This window comes from Spermophilus citellus, assembly GCF_964194105.1.
Source record: "Spermophilus citellus genome assembly, chromosome: 11".
In the NCBI taxonomy this organism is placed as follows: Eukaryota; Metazoa; Chordata; class Mammalia; order Rodentia; family Sciuridae; genus Spermophilus; species Spermophilus citellus.
The window spans coordinates 73,778,885-73,794,958 of NC_138192.1; the positions used below are offsets into that span (position 1 = coordinate 73,778,885).

At 32.9% G+C, this 16,074-nt stretch overlaps 1 protein-coding gene across 5 annotated transcripts in view; it reads left to right on the top strand.

Annotated features, from left to right (window-relative positions):
• Window positions 1-16,074, top strand: part of UBR3 (ubiquitin protein ligase E3 component n-recognin 3) — a 225,100-nt gene that overhangs the window by 115,801 nt on the left and 93,225 nt on the right. For all 5 annotated transcript variants that reach the window (XM_081261280.1, XM_081261279.1, XM_081261282.1 and 2 more), the window contains 2 exons: window positions 5,574-5,662; window positions 12,238-12,387. In XM_081261280.1, coding sequence (XP_081117406.1) covers window positions 5,574-5,662; window positions 12,238-12,387 — 239 coding nt within the window. The remainder of the gene's footprint in view (window positions 1-5,573; window positions 5,663-12,237; window positions 12,388-16,074) is intronic.

A 16,074-nucleotide genomic window follows, 5' to 3' on the forward strand; every position in this document is an offset into this window, starting at 1 on the left:
AAGATAAGGAGTTATAATAGAGTGCTAAAGCTTTGCTGTAGCATTGATAATTCAGGTCATTACTGAGTTTTAGGAAGACATCTGGGTGAAGATGCCTACTTAAAGAATTTGTGACTTAGGGGACAATTCTTAGCTAGAGCTACAGATATTTTCATAGAGGTTAATAGTGGAAATCTTGTATATGGGAAAGAATGCATATAAAATAATAAAACTGAATGTGAAACTCAAAAAAACATTAAAGCAAATGCTTGAGGAATGGGTACCTACAATGTGACTTAAAAGGGATGGCTAGAGTGGAGTGGTAGGAAAACTGGGATGAGTGGCGTTAGAGAAGGCATCATAGGAGGAAGCTTAGAAAGAAGAAACTTAACAAGATTGTTTGCTGCTGCAAGAGGTCAGATAAGATTGGCAGCCCATTAGATTTGCTGATTAGGAGGTCATCCTTTGGATATTACATTAGGAGAAATATTAGTTATGTATGTAGTTGTACTTCATTTCTGATATTTTAAAAGTCAGTTACAGGGCTGGGGTTGTGGCTCAGAGGTAGAACGCTCACCTAGCATGCATGAGGCACTGGGTTTGATCCTTAGCACCACATAAAAATAAAGATATTGTATCCACCTATAACTAAAAAAAATTAAGAAAAAAAGTTACAGAAAATTCATATTAAGATATACATAGAAGTCTATAGGAGATTAAAAATTTAGAAGCTTTTCTGTTTCTTTTTCATAGAATTGTACTTTCAGATATGACTTATAAAGAACTAACATAATTTAGGTGTCAGCTTATTACTTTTTGTATTAGTAACTGCCCAGAATTTAATACATAGCTACTGTTGATACAGTTAGAAGGTTGGAAACAAGGTTAAGGTTTTTTGTTTGATTTTTTTTTTTTTTTTTTAAACAGTACCAGGGATTGAGCCCAGAGGTGCTCTACCACTGATCTACATCCCCAGCCTTTTCATTTTTTATTTTGAGACAGGGTCTCTCTAAGTTGCCCAGGCTGACCTCAAACCTGTGATCCTCCTGTCTCAGCTTCCCAAGTTGCTAGGATAACAGACATGCATCACCATGCTTAGCAAGATTTTTATTTTTGTTAACTTCTTCTAAATTAATGGTCTTTCCTTTCAATTATGTAATTTATTTGAACATTCAGTGGGTCAGATTTTATTTTATGTGGTTAATGGTATCTTGTAGTTATTACTAATAATAGATGTAATATTGGAGGATATAATTTAGATACTATTTTTATAGAGGCCCTAATGCTCTTGTATTAAATAATACTCAAAATTTTAGACTTTTTTGTGATAGGTTTTGTTTCCTTTGAGCAGTAATGATATTGACATGTACTTGAAATGAATTATGTAACAGATAGAATGAAGATGAATTTGAATCTTGCTGTGCTTCTCATTTGTCCTTTCTCTATTTTGGATTATGTTTCACAATAAAGGCAGATCAGTTTATAAACACTTAATGATGATTCATTTCTATGTGCCTCATCTATAGACAAACTTGGCATCACTTTCATAATAGATTAACTCCTTAGAAAACAAGATACAAACCAGAAACTTTAGATGGTTGTAATAATATACACTTTCAATGTCTTCATCTCCAGGATAATAATGGAAAATTTTGATGACGTAGGCAGTCTGTCTTTTTGTTAATGATCTTTATTTACATTTATGCTCAATTTTAGTAAGTAATAACCTAAATTAAGAAAAAAATTTATAGGGGCTGGAGTTGTAGCTCAGTAGTAGAGCAATTGCCTACATGTGTAAGGCACTGGGTTTGATCCTCAGTACCACATAAAAATAAACAAAATAAAGATATTATGTCCATTGGCAACTAGGAAAAAAAAAAAGAAAGAAATTTACAACAGTGACATTCCATTTCTAGTTACAAAGCTGGTACAGAAATGCATTTTTAATTCTAATGCCAAGCAGTTATACTTGAGGTTTTTAAAATTTGATATATAGATTATTTTGTGGGGGGTGGTGGGTGGGTACTGAGGATTGAACTCAGAGGTACTCGGCCTCTGAGCTACATACCCACCCCTATTTTGTATTTTATTTAGAGACAGGGTCTTACTGAATTTCTTAGTGCCTTGATTTTGCTGAAGCTGGCTTTGAACTCGCGATCCTTCTGTCTTGGCCTCCCAAGCTGCTGGGATTACAGGCATGTGCCACCATGCCCTGCTTGATATATAGATTTGTTATTTGAAATATAGTGTTCTGAACATATTTATTCTAAATATAAATGTCTTTCAGAATGCTGAACATTTATAGCACATTTTTTGTTTGTTGCCATTTCCTTTGTGGCAGATGTTTGAGGATGAAATTAATTTTTATGAATTTTTTATTTTAAAGTAATCTTAAACTTGAAATATTTCAGGGGAATTATAAGGAACTTCTTGAATCATTTCAGAATAAGTTGCTGGTGTGGTTCACCTTTATTGTGGAATATTTTACTATGCATTTCCTAGAAATAAGGACCTTTTCTTATATAACCAGAGCAACTATCAAAATGAGGAAATTAATCTGGGCACAGTGATGCCAGTTACTGTCCCAGTTACTTGGGAATTTGAGGCAGAGGGATTTCTTAAGCTCAGGAGTTTGAAACCAGCAAAGCAGCTTTGGCAACGTAGTAAGACCCTCATCTCAAGACAAAGCCAAGAAAAAAAAAAGTATTTGAGTGTGATTAAATCCTTAATTAAATTCTTTAATTGTATTATTTTTGTCTCCTTCAATGTGAAATAGTTTCCTCAGCTTTTCCTTAATTTTTGTTGACTATGACAGCTTTGAATATTACAGGGCAGTAGTAGCATTGTAGAATGTACCTCAGTTTAGGTATGCCATCCTTTATGTTGGATTTAGGTGGTGCCTATGTGGCAGGAATATCAATGAAGAATTGCTGTTTTGTTTTCATTGTATCCCATCAGGTGGTCCATGATTTCAGTTTGTTTCATTACTGATGATTACATTTGATTGTTTTAAGGGGGTGTCTGCCAGAGTTCTTTACTGTTAAGTAACCCTTTTCCACCTTTGTAATTAATATGCAATTTGTGGAGATATACTCTGAGATACTGTACTATCCCTTCTCTTATCAACTTTCAATATATGTACGTTTATTAGGGTTCCTGCTTTCTGTTTTATAATCTGATGTGCTCATATTCAGTTTGATGCTCAAATTGTTCCAGGTTTAGATCCTAGAAATTTCTTTAAGCTGATTATATGCCCTTTTGATCTATAACTTTCATTCTTAGAGTATATTCTTATTTTTTTAATATTTATTTTTTAGTTGTAGTTAGACACAATATCTTTGTTTCATTTATTTATTTTTATGTGGTGCTGAGGATTGAACCCAGGGCCTCGAATGCTAGGAGAGCCCTCTACCGCTGAGTCACAATCCTAGCCCGAGTATATTCTTATTTTGTGGGGCAATAAATTGTTCGAGGCTCATCTTGTACTTGAGGTCAGTCATTTGTCCAAAGAGTACTGGTTGCTTTTAGTAGAGAATGGTGTTTAGAAACCACAAGCCAATGTGTTTATTCTAATGAGGAATAGTTGTTTCGGGTCCTCTTAGTGGACAGAGCTGGGGAAAACTGTGTGTGTGTGTGTGTGTGTGTGTGTGTGTGTGTGTGTGTGTTGGGAGCTGGAAGGAGGGGAGGGAGAATTATTCTTATGTCTGTTTATAATACTTAAAATTGCAATCCTGACACCATAGGAATCATTCTGTTTTTTCTCTTTCCATATTGTAATTCATTTCCACAGTGAGAAACCCAGCACCCATTATCCTCAATGTATATATTACTTTTTTGATAATTTCCCTTGTCTGTAATCAATTTCTTGCAATCTTTCCACACACCAATGCCCTCTTGTGCTAGGTTGTTGGATCCTGACACCCAGGGCTTGGTAACTCTAACCATTCTTTGTGTTTAGGAAAAAAGGGATATACTTAATGTTTTGAAATGATCAATGCCATTGAGAATTAAGTCTGATGGAGATGAATGATCAACTTTAATAATATTTTGACTCAAGAACAATGTAAAAGAGTTATAGCTATTAAATAATAAAGCAAGTTTTCTTATGTGGATCCTAAATATCTGTAAATGTTAGAAAAGAAATGTTAAAAAATCTTTTGAAAATTATTGGCAAAAGTATGTAACTTCTGATAAGATGGACCACAGTACTTTATAGTTCCTGATTATCTCTTTTAGTTTAATGGGAGCAGATGTGTGAATAATCTAAAAATCACTGTTTGCATTTTATTCCTTTAAATTCTATTATGTCTTTGAATATCTTTCAGATTTATAGAAAAATACTTTGAGGTTTTTCATAGAAATGACTATAGCATCTCCATCTAACATAATACTTTGTCTTTTATAGTGTACAGGAATCATAAAGGGCTATTAAAAGAAATTATTTTAATTTAGTCTACTATGTTATTATGTTTTTTGTTTCATGGGCTGTGATCAGTTCCTCTTTGAGTTTCATTCAACTAAAATGTTATCTTTCCTAAGGAGTTAATAAAACTTATTTTTTAAACTTTTTTCTTTCCTCCTTCTTCCTCACTTCTTTTTAAATTACCATTTTAACCTTTTTTTATTGGGTATGAAATTTTATGCTCCTGGGGCTGGGTTTGTGGCTCTGTAGCAGAGAGCTTGCCTCTGACTTCTGGGGTACTGGGTTCGGTTCTCAGCACCACATAAAAATAAATAAACAAAATAAAGATAGTGTTGTGTCCATATATAACTAAAAACAATTATTTTTATGTTCACTAGTATTGTTAGTGTTCAATTCTATCAGCTTTCTTTATTAGTTTACTTTCATTTTCTTATTTTTATGGTCCTATTGTATTACCTTTTTGTTTTGTTTTTGTAACCACTCTCAAATTAAAATATTCTTTGAAAGAAGATAAAAGTAGATAAGGTATAAATAATAAAGAGACCGTAGTGAATTAATTCAAACGAATATTTATACTTGGGATATGTTTTTATTCTCTGTTGTGTTTGTTTCATATTCTTTTGCTTCATACAAACCAAATTAAACTTGGACTATGTCTTAGTAGAAACTAGGACATTTACTGGCTTTTGCTCATTCTCTATTAGGGGAAACCTATTTTTATGATAAAAATAAATCTGATTATTCTTATCTTTTAGATTTTGTTTATATATAAACCTCATAGCTTTTTATAGCAACTGATTTACTGTCATTTGTGCCTGAGGTTAAATTGCTAGTCCCTTGCTGAAAAAGACTTTTGCTCTTCCTATCATAATACATATACTTAGGACATTGTTTTGTTGGAAATCAAATTTTCTACCAACCTTAATTATTAGATCACATTTAAAGGTAAATCTTGGCTTTTATTTTTACTTATTGAGTTGAGTGAGTTTGAAGCCTAAAGCAGTAGAATCCTTGGGAGAGTCAAGTCTTACATGAAATTTAATGCATAATGTAGAAAATAGATTGTTCTCCATTATTTGCAAGGATCTTTTCATACATTATATACTACTCAAAGATAGTAGATTAGTTTTAAGCACATTTGGTACTCATTATTTATTTCTGTTTAATCTAGGCGACAAAAGGCTAGAGAGAGACAACAGAAATTGCTTGCAGAATTTGCTTCACGACAGAAAAGCTTTATGGAAACTGCAATGGATGTTGGTAAGTCAAAACTTTTTAGGTTAGAACTCTCATAGTCATTACATTAGGGATGATCTTGACCAATCTTCCATAAGTTTTAAATATTACAGACAGATGATTTCTAGTCTTTATGTAAACAATATAATGATGGAGGATTGATCTCTATTATAGACAGTTCATTCTGTGGTTGAGTTGCTGCCATTGTGAGGAAGACCTTCCTGTTGGTAGCAGTACATAGAGAGTATGTTCCCTCTTTTCTATTAAACTGTCCCTCAGATTTCTGAGATATTGCTAAAGATAAGGCACACTTCTTGTTTTCATTCAGATTAGCATTTAGATTCCTACAATAAGAAGGAATGCCATGTTTCTGTATGATGGTAGGTTGCTCTGAGTAACCTTTTACAAACATTGAAGGAATGGATTAAATTAACCTTCGGTTAACCAGGATACTCCTTTCTATGACTTTTTACATTACAGTGATTGTTTTGCTTTGCTTGCTTACAAAGGTTCTTTGCAAGCTTCTTTCTTTTCCCTTTTCTTTTTAGACAAAATTGATGAAAGAAAATAAGTTGTGACAGCAAAACAAAATGTCAGCAACCTTAACAATTTAAAAGTAAATAAGTAACTAACAAGTAGGTTAGCTTTTTCACTCTGTGACTAAAAGACCCAACCATAACAATTGTAGAGGAGGAAAAGTGTATTTGAGAGCCAGCAGACACCATTCCTTGGGAATTGAGGTGGAAAAGTATGTATGGTAGAGGGAAGCAGAGAGAGACTAAGCTCAGATCACCAAATATATACCTCAGAGGCATACCCCCAGTGATCCACCTCTTCCAGCCACACCCTACCTACCTTCAGTTACCACTCAGTTAATTCCTATCAGGGGATTAATTCACTGATTGGGTTAAGGCTCTCATAACCCAATAATTTCTCCTTTAAACCTTCTTGCATTGTCTCACACAGGAGCTTTTGTGGGACACTTCTAACTATAATAAATCCTTACAAATATGTGCATTCAAACATGTGTTTACATTTCTATTCATTTTTTTTTTTTTTTTTTGCCCCTAGAGGGATCTTTGTTTATATACCTTTTTGACAGGTATTTTTTCAGGTAGTTAATGGATAGCTTCAAAGCCTGGAACTTCTTTGATTTACATAATTTTTAAGAGTTACAATCTTTTCTGGCATACCTTGATTACCTAAGATATTGAGCACATTGTTCAAAATCTTTTTTCTATAACCTTAGCCAATCATGATTAAGCTTTTATGTTTTCACCTCAATCACTAAGTGCTAGGTGATGCAACTAGACTACATGTCTCCTGACCTATTATTCACTTCTAACTTTAAAGCATACCTATAGTTATTTCATTGACCTTTAACTTTAAAGCATACTTATGATTATTGGTAAGCTTTCTTACTTCTAAACTAAAATCCCAGTAAAACATCCTTAAAATAGTGAAAGTCTGTTTCCATTCATTTTTGTACACATAAGCACATATCCAATGGCCAGAAGAGGTGTGAAGATGGGGTCAGTCCAGATGTAGCCAACTGTTTTCTAAATGATTGACATTGGGTTTTATGTTCAGGCCATAACTTTGATGGAAAGAATACTCGAATTCTGTTTGTGGAATTTACTTAGTATTAGTTGACTTTCTCATATGGAAGAAGAGGGTTTATCTATTTACAGTACTAACTTGATATCCTTTCATATAAAATGAACTAATAATCACTCCTATGCTTTTTTAATTTTTCCATTCCTCATCTCTATCTCTTGCTTTTTATCACCTACTTTTTAGTTACTTATTTACTTTTAAATTGTCAAGATTGCTGACATTTTGTTTTGCTGTCACAGACTTTGGATGGATGGAGTCTTCCATCCAAAGGTTGTCTCTAAAACAGTGAAGAGTATTTACATTAGTATGATTCTTTGGATGTTATTGAGTACAGGGTTAAGTAATACACTAGGATTTATTTACTGTTTTTGAATCCAAGGGGCTTGATTTAAGGAGACTGTCTTTAAAGTCCCTTTTCTTATAGGTGCTTGATTCCTAAACCCATATCAGCTAATGTTTGTTTGTATTTGGGCCAGGACTTTGTTATAGTGTCTTTTTTTTTTTTTTAATCCTGGAGTTTCCAACTGCCCCTTTTGACTTTATTTTAAAAATTATAGCTGGATGCAGTGGTGCATGTCTATAATCCAGTGATTTGGGAGGCTGAGGCAGGAGGATTGCAGGTTTAGACTAGCCTCAAACTTAGCAAGACCCTGTCTCAAAAATTAAAAAGGACTGAGGATATAGTTCAGAGGTAAAGTGTCCTTGGGTTCAGTCCCGAATATCCAATCAATCAACTAACCAATCAATAAAATTGTATTGTTCCAAGAACTGCACTATCTTTATTCTGTCTCTGTCATTCTGCCTACTCAGTCATTCTGTCCTTTGCGTGAAATACTTTTCCAGTGGGGTCCATGGTATGCTACATAGCCATTACCTTGAGATTTTTCTTATTGTTGGATCAATTTAGGGTTTTCTGTCTCTCATCTCTTTTCTTGGTTATGTCTTATTGGAGTATAGCCTCAAGTATATTTCTTTTTTTTTTTTTAATTTTAATGTTTATTTTTTAGTTATCGGCGGACATAACATCTTTGTTTGTATGTGGTGCTGAGGATCGAACCAGGGCCACACGCATGCCAGGCGAGCGTGCTACCGCTTGAGCCACATCTCCAGCCCCTCAAGTATATTTCTAATAATATTCTTATAGAGGCATTCTGATTCTTTATATCTTTGAAAGATAATTTACTCTGCTGTCACACTTGATTATTCATTTGGATGGATATTGAATGCCAGGTTGATTTTCTGTCACAATTGAAGGCATCACTCTCTTGTCTTTTACTATTCATTTGATGAAAATTCTAGTGGGAATCTCATTCTTATATCTTTGTAGGTGAATATATATTTTTCTTTCCCCATGATCCTTTTATGATCATCTGATTCTGTTATTTTTTAAAATACTTTTTTTTAGTTGTAGTTGGACACAATACCTGTATTTTATTCATTTATTTTTATGTGGTGCTGAGCATCAAACCCAGTACCTTGTATGTGCTAGGTGAGTGCTCTACTGCTGAGCTACAACTTCAGCCCTGATCATCTGATTCTTTGAATCTGAAAATTTATGATTTGTTTCTATGTGCTTTTGTTTTCTTCCTTCTTACAACTTTGTCTTTCCTCCTTAGTCTTTCCAGTCTGTAGATTCATATTTCTGAAGATCTGAGAAAAAATTTACTGTTATTTTTTGATCACTCATATAATCATCCTCTAGGATGGCCCTCAGTGACCCCCATCTCCTGGCATTTATGCCTTATGTAGTTTTCTCCCACAGTGTATCAAAATTATTCTTTATGACCACAAAGTGTGGCAGAAGAGATGGAATATTATTCCTAAAACTTGGGTATGAGAGACATTATGATTTCTGTCTTGATTGCTTTCTTTCTTTTATATTAATTGTTCTGGGGAATCCAGCTGCCATGTCATAGCAGAACCACAAAGAGGAACTGAGGCCTCTTGCCAACAGCCACATCAGTGAGCTTGGATGTGAAGCTTCCTGTCCCAGTTAAGCCTTCAGGAGACTGTACTCAGCTGACAGTTATTATTTTTGGTACCTTTGAATTGGACCCGGGGTCGCTTTACCACTGAACTATGTCCAAGACCTGTTTTTATTTTTTATTTTGAGACAGGATTTCACTAAGTTGCTAAGGTTGGCCTCAAATTTGCGATCATCCTTTCTCATCCTCCTGAGTTGCTGGGATGATAGGTGTCACCAAGCCCAGCCCACACAATAGTTTGACAGCAGTTTTGGGAGAGATCCTAACTGAACTAACACCATATAGTTAAGCTGCTTCTATACTTTCTTCCTTAGAAACTGTCAAATACATGTTATGTTTAGCCACTAAGCTTTGGGGTAATTTATTATAGAGAAATATTATAATACTTTTAAATTTTCTTTCTTTTGAGGGATTCTAGTTGGATGATGGATCTTTTAAATTTTTGTGTCTTATTATCATTTGTTCTTTTTGCTTTATACACTTAGAGATTTCCTTTCTTCAGTGCCTTTACTACCTTGTTTTTGTATGTGGAAGTCTTCTCTGAAATCTTCCTGAATGTGTTTGGGTTTTTCTTTTCTAAATTATCTTTTAGCTTTCTGAATTGCTTTTAAAATTTATATTGGTCTTTCATGTTGCTAGTTTTCCTCATTTGCCTCATGATCCTTGAAAGATGGTCTGGGTAGCTGATGTGTGTTTATTTTAATGAGGTATGCCAGATTCTTTTCATAGAGTCTGTACTATTTTGTATTCCCACCAGCAATGTGTGAGTTTCTCTACATCCTTGTCATTAGCATATGTTTTAATTTTGTAGGTGAAAGAAGTGGTATCTTGATTTAGTTTTAGTTGAGATGTCTCTTATTTTATGAAAGAGAATGATCTTTGAACCTTTAATTGCTTCTTATTTCCTGATGTATCTTTTAGCTACTTTGGTACACTTGGCTATGATTTTATACTAAATTAAGTTTTCTTTTATGTTTGTACACTTCCTTGGAATCAGTTATAGCTGTGAACTTTTTAGGTAGGATTGACTTACTTGTGGCATTGGAATGCATATAATGCATACTTCTATGAACTTGTGACTGTTGTTTATATGTTGTAAAAATGTTATTTTATAAAATATTTCAATGTAGTTTTGAATTTGGTTGTATTAATTTGCAAAATTCTTATTCTCATCACAAAGTAGAACCTATTTGAATAATTGTTTCACTGAAATTAGAGTGGGATAGAATAGTGTTTACATTGCTTGATTTTGAAATATAAAATTGCTAATTTTGAAGATTGGTGTTAATAGGTCTGCCATTTTAAGTCAGTCGTCTGTGATATAGTATATTCCAAAAAATAGACCAATAAATAAAAAACAACATTTTGGTTATTGTTCCACATATAAGATACACTCTAGTACCAAGCCAAAACAGTTTTAAAAAAGAAAAAAAACCCACCAAAAACCCCCAACATAATATATCCTTAACATAGGTGAAATAAGATCATATAAAGGTATATGTGGGCAAAACTAATCATATCTTCCTGTTTTCCTTTTTAATCTTACTCTCTGAGATAAATCCTTGTAAACCTTTTTATTGCTTCATATGATTCCATACATAAATGGATTTTGTATTTATTTTTCCTGTAATGAAATCATACTGTACAAAAGCTGTGCCATTGTTTCCTTTTTAAAACCTTAAAGTATCATGAAAATCCTTGTATATAAATCTTTTTTAAATCCAAGATTTCATCTTCACACACATATAATATAATATACAGGAATTAACATAAATGCTTCTAATTTGTGTTTTTTCTTCTTTCATAACTGGTGATTACACTTTGGTTTGTGTACTTGAGTGCTTTTATCTGTGTTCATATAATCGTACAAATTCTCCCTTTCTTCTTTCTTTTTCTTGGGGCTAGGGTCATTGATTGCTTTACCAAATGAGATCACTCTTTACTTTTAACCTCAGTAATACTTTGCTTTAACTAAAGTATGTGTCAGATATAATAATATGCCTTTCAAGACTGGACCTCTTTTTATTTTAACTCACTAATCTTATTTACGTAGATATGTGCTTTCTGGTTCTGATTCATTCATGTTATTATTTTTTTTCTCTAATTTCTCTTTTGGCTTATTTTCACTTCTGTCAATACTAGGCATTAACCAAAGATCTATTTTAGATTCCTACTTCTCTGATTCTAAATAAATATCAGATGTATGTTTACCTTCATGAATTATTATTAAAATATCAAAAGGACATCTTCCTTTTTCTATTTCTGTCATGTATTTTTACATATTTATTTAGATATGCATCTATCTTTTAAGAATTTAATAAAGCACTTCTGTGTCCTTGGTCTTCCCAATTCCTTCTACACATTTCTTTGCCACTATGGGCAGTTTCACTAATCAGGAATTTAAGTGCCTTCATTTGTAAATCATTATTGTGTAAATATTTTATTTCTTTTTGTTAATGACATTACATCACCAGAGGATTACTGATATTTTCTATAATAGTTTTGCTTTACTAATATATATTATGGTCATATGTAATGATTTCCCTATATATTTTTATTTATGAGGTACAATCACTAGAATTGGAGTAAGGAAGAAATAGTTTTTTAGCTCCCATCTTATTGTAAATTCCCACCCTTAAGTGTCTCAAAGAAAATTAAAACAACCCTCCCCTTCTTTTCTTAAAATGCTATTTAAAATTTTTTTTGATACCAGTGTGTTTGCCTCTGTGTATTTGATATCAATTTTATCTATGAATGATATATCAGGTATATTTAGCCATATATTATTTGAAGTCTTTATATCAATTCTTTGTAATTTTTGCCTAAATTTTTCTGAGTATACATTTTACTTGAGAAAGATAATTTTTGGCATACTTTTATTACTATATAAATTTATTGGTATTGAAGCTAAAATTATTTTAAATGGATGTTTTCATTTTTTATTTAAATGGGCTTTTCTTCTTAGGAATTAGGAGTTTTAATTTGTTTTTCCTGCAGATTCTCCTGAAAATGATATTCCTATGGAGATCACCACAGCAGAACCACAGGTTTCTGAGGCAGTATATGATTGTGTTATCTGCGGACAAAGTGGCCCCTCCTCAGAAGACCGACCTACAGGATTGGTTGTATTGTTACAAGCATCATCAGGTAAACTCAGTTTTTCAGTGGGAACATTTTAGAGCAAAGGTATATACAAGAAATTAAAATTAAACAGATGAAAGTTATATCTTTTTCTAGTTAGAACTTCATCTAGCAGTATTGATTTGATCCAAATGACAAGCTTCTTTATCTGGTTTTATCTCAATTTTCTGGACATGAATGTTGGAAGACCTTAATAGAGAGGTCATAAAGAGATAGAGATTTTGAAAAAGAACCAATGGAAATAAAAGACTTAATAAACCAAATTAAAAAGTCAGTGGAAACATCACCAATAGATTATACCACTTCAAAGATAGATTTTCAATAATAATAGTAATCTTGAAGATAAAGTTGACCATAAAGAAAAGATGTTAAAAGACATTGACCAGAAGAATATTCAAGAAATCTGGGATTACATCAACATATAACATTTAAGAATTGTTGGGTAGATGAATGTTCCAAAATACAAACTAAAAGGGTACACAATCTTTTCAATGAAATAATATTAGGAAAAATTTCCAAATATTAGAAGTGAGATGGAAATTCAAATATAAGAGGCATATAGAACTCAAGATATACAGAACTGCAGTAGAACTACTCCAAGACACATATAATGAAAATGCCTAATATACAAAATAAGGATAGAATTATAAAAGCTTCAAGAGAAAAAATGACTGGTTTGATTTAGAGATAAGACAATTTGGATTTTTTTTTTATTGGTTGTTCAAAACATTACAAAGCTCTTGACATATCATATTTCATACATTAGACAATTTGGATTTAAACTGATTTCTCAACACAGACCTCAAAAGCCAGGAGGGCTTGCAATAATATATGCCAAGCTCTGAAAGAAAATGGGTGCCAACGAAGATTACTACAACCAGCAAAATTATCCTTCAGAATTGAAAATAAAAACCTTCTATGATAAACAGAAACTAAAAGAATTCATAACCACAAAGCCTGTACTACAAAACATACTCAATAAAATATTTCAGGAAGAAGAAATGGAAAATAAAAATGTAAACAAGCATAGGGAAGATGCATTATGTTAAATGCAGTTAAAGGAGAACCAAGTTTGAATTAAATATCACAAAATGAATCAAATTGCCAGGAAAAAAAAAATCTCTCTTTAAAAACATTGAATGTAAATGATCTTAACTCTTCAATTAAAAGACATAGATTGGGGGCTGGGGTTGTGGCTCAGTGGTAGAGTGCTCAACTAGCACGTGCGAGGCCCTGGGTTCGATCCTCAGCAACACATAAAAATAAGTAAATAAAATAAAGGTATTGTATCCAACTACAACTAAAAAATAAATACTAAAAAAAAAAAAAGACATAGATTGTCAGCTTGTATTAAAAACCAAGACCTAACAATATGTTGTTTGCAAGAGACATACCTTACAAAGATATCCACAGATTGAAGGTGAAAGGATGGCAAAAGATATGCCATGCAAATTAATATTACAAACAAGCAGGGTTAGCCATTCTCATATCAGACAAAGTGGACTTCAAGCTGAAATTAATCAGAAGGTCCCTTCATACTGGTTGATGGAATCATCCGACAATAAGATATAATGACTTCAAATATTTGTGCCCCAAGCAATAATGTTTATCCTTTCAAAAAAAAAAAAAACACACTCTTTGCTTTGTTGACATTGTATTTTCTTTTCTTCTCAATTACATTGATTTTGGCTCTGATTTTAATTATTTCTGGTGTACTACTGACTTTGGTGTTGGTTTGTTCTTCTTAGAAGATGGAAAGACATCATATTCCTGGGTAGGCATAATTAAAATTATCAAAATGTCCAGTCTGTCAAAAGTCTTATACAGATTCAGGGCAATCCCCATTAAAATACCAATGACATTCTTCACAGGACTAAAATAAGCAGTTCTAAAGTTATTTTGGAAAAATAAGAGATCCAGAATAGCCAAAGCAGTCTGAGTGAAAAGATTGATGCTGGAGGCATCACAATACCAGACCTCAAATTATACTACAGAACTATAGTATAATTGAAAATAAAATAAAAATTGAAGATAAGAAGTATAGCATGGTACTGGCACCAAAACAAACATGAAGACCAGAGGAATAGAGTAGAATAGAATACACAGAGACAAACCACATAAATAAAGTTAGTTATCTGGTACTAGATAAAGGTTCCCCAGCATATGTTATAGAAAACATAACTTTTTCAACAAATGATGCTAGAAAAACTGGAAATTCATATGTAGAAGAATGAAAGTTGACACTTTCTCTCACTCTGCACAAAAGTTGACTCAAAGTGGATCAGAGACCTAAGAATTAGACCAGAAACTCTGCAACTGCTAGATTAAAATATAGGTCCATCACTTCACCATATTGACATAGGAACCAACTTCCTTAATAAGACTCCTACCCCAAAATTGATAAGTGGACTGGCATGAAATTATAAAGCTTCTGCACTGCAAAGGAAACCATTAAGAGCACAAAAAGAGAGCTTACAGAATGGGAGAAGATCTTTGTTTCCTGCTCCTCGGACAGGACATTAATATCCTGAATATATAAAGAACTCAAAAAAGTTAACACCAAAACCTCCCCAAATAATCCAGTTATTAAATGGGCAAAATAACTGCATAGATGCTTCTCAAAAGAAGAAATACAAATGGCCAGCAAATGTATAAAAAAATGTTCAACATCTCTAGCAGTAAGGGAAATGCAAATCAAAGAGATTTCATTTCACTCCAGCCAGAATGGCAATTTTCAAGAATATAAATGATAATAAATGTTAGAAAATGGAGGAAAAGGTTCACTCTTACATTGTTGGTGGGACTGTAAATTAGTGCAGCCACTCTAGAAAGCACTATGGAGATTCCTTAAAAAACTGGAGATGGAACCCTGATATGACCCACTCCTCAGTATATATCCAAAAGATCTAAAATAAGCATACTGTAGGGATATAGCCACCTCAGTGTTTATAGCAGCCCAATTCACAGTAGTCAAGCTATGGAACCAACCTAGGTATCCTTCAGATGACTGGATAAAGAAAATGTGGTATATATACACAATTGAGTATTAACCACTAAAAAGGAATAATATGACATTTGATGGTAAATGGATGGAACTGGAGACTGTCATGCTATGTGAAGTAATCCAGATTCAAAGGTTGAAAAATTTTTCTAATATATGGAAGCAAATCCAAAATAAGAGGTGTGGGGTGGGGAGAGAGGGAAAGAGAAAGAGAAAGAAAAAGGGTATGGGGATTCTATCAAAATGGAAGAAAGAAAGTCAGTGGACTAGATGAAGGAGATTGAGGGAAAGGAAGAAAGGATTGGATAAGGGAAGAACAGTGGAATGAATCTAACATAACTTTCCTAAGCACATACATGAGTATACCATAGTGAATCTTACCATCATGTATATCCATAAGACACTGAGTAAACAACAGCAATAACAAGAATCCCTGAAAGTAAATGGTAGAAAGATCAGTAGAGGGAAGGGAACATGGAGAGTGTGGAGGGGAGGCAAAAGGGAAGTACTAGGGACTGAATTAGAGCAAATTATATTCTATATGCCTTTATAATTATGTCAAAATATATTCCAATGTTATGTATAATTTAGAAGAATCAATAAAATGGAAAAAAAAAAACCCCAGAGATCTTATATATGTTACACAGTTTTTTTTTTTTTTTTTGTTGTTGTTCATTTTTGTTAAGGTGGGA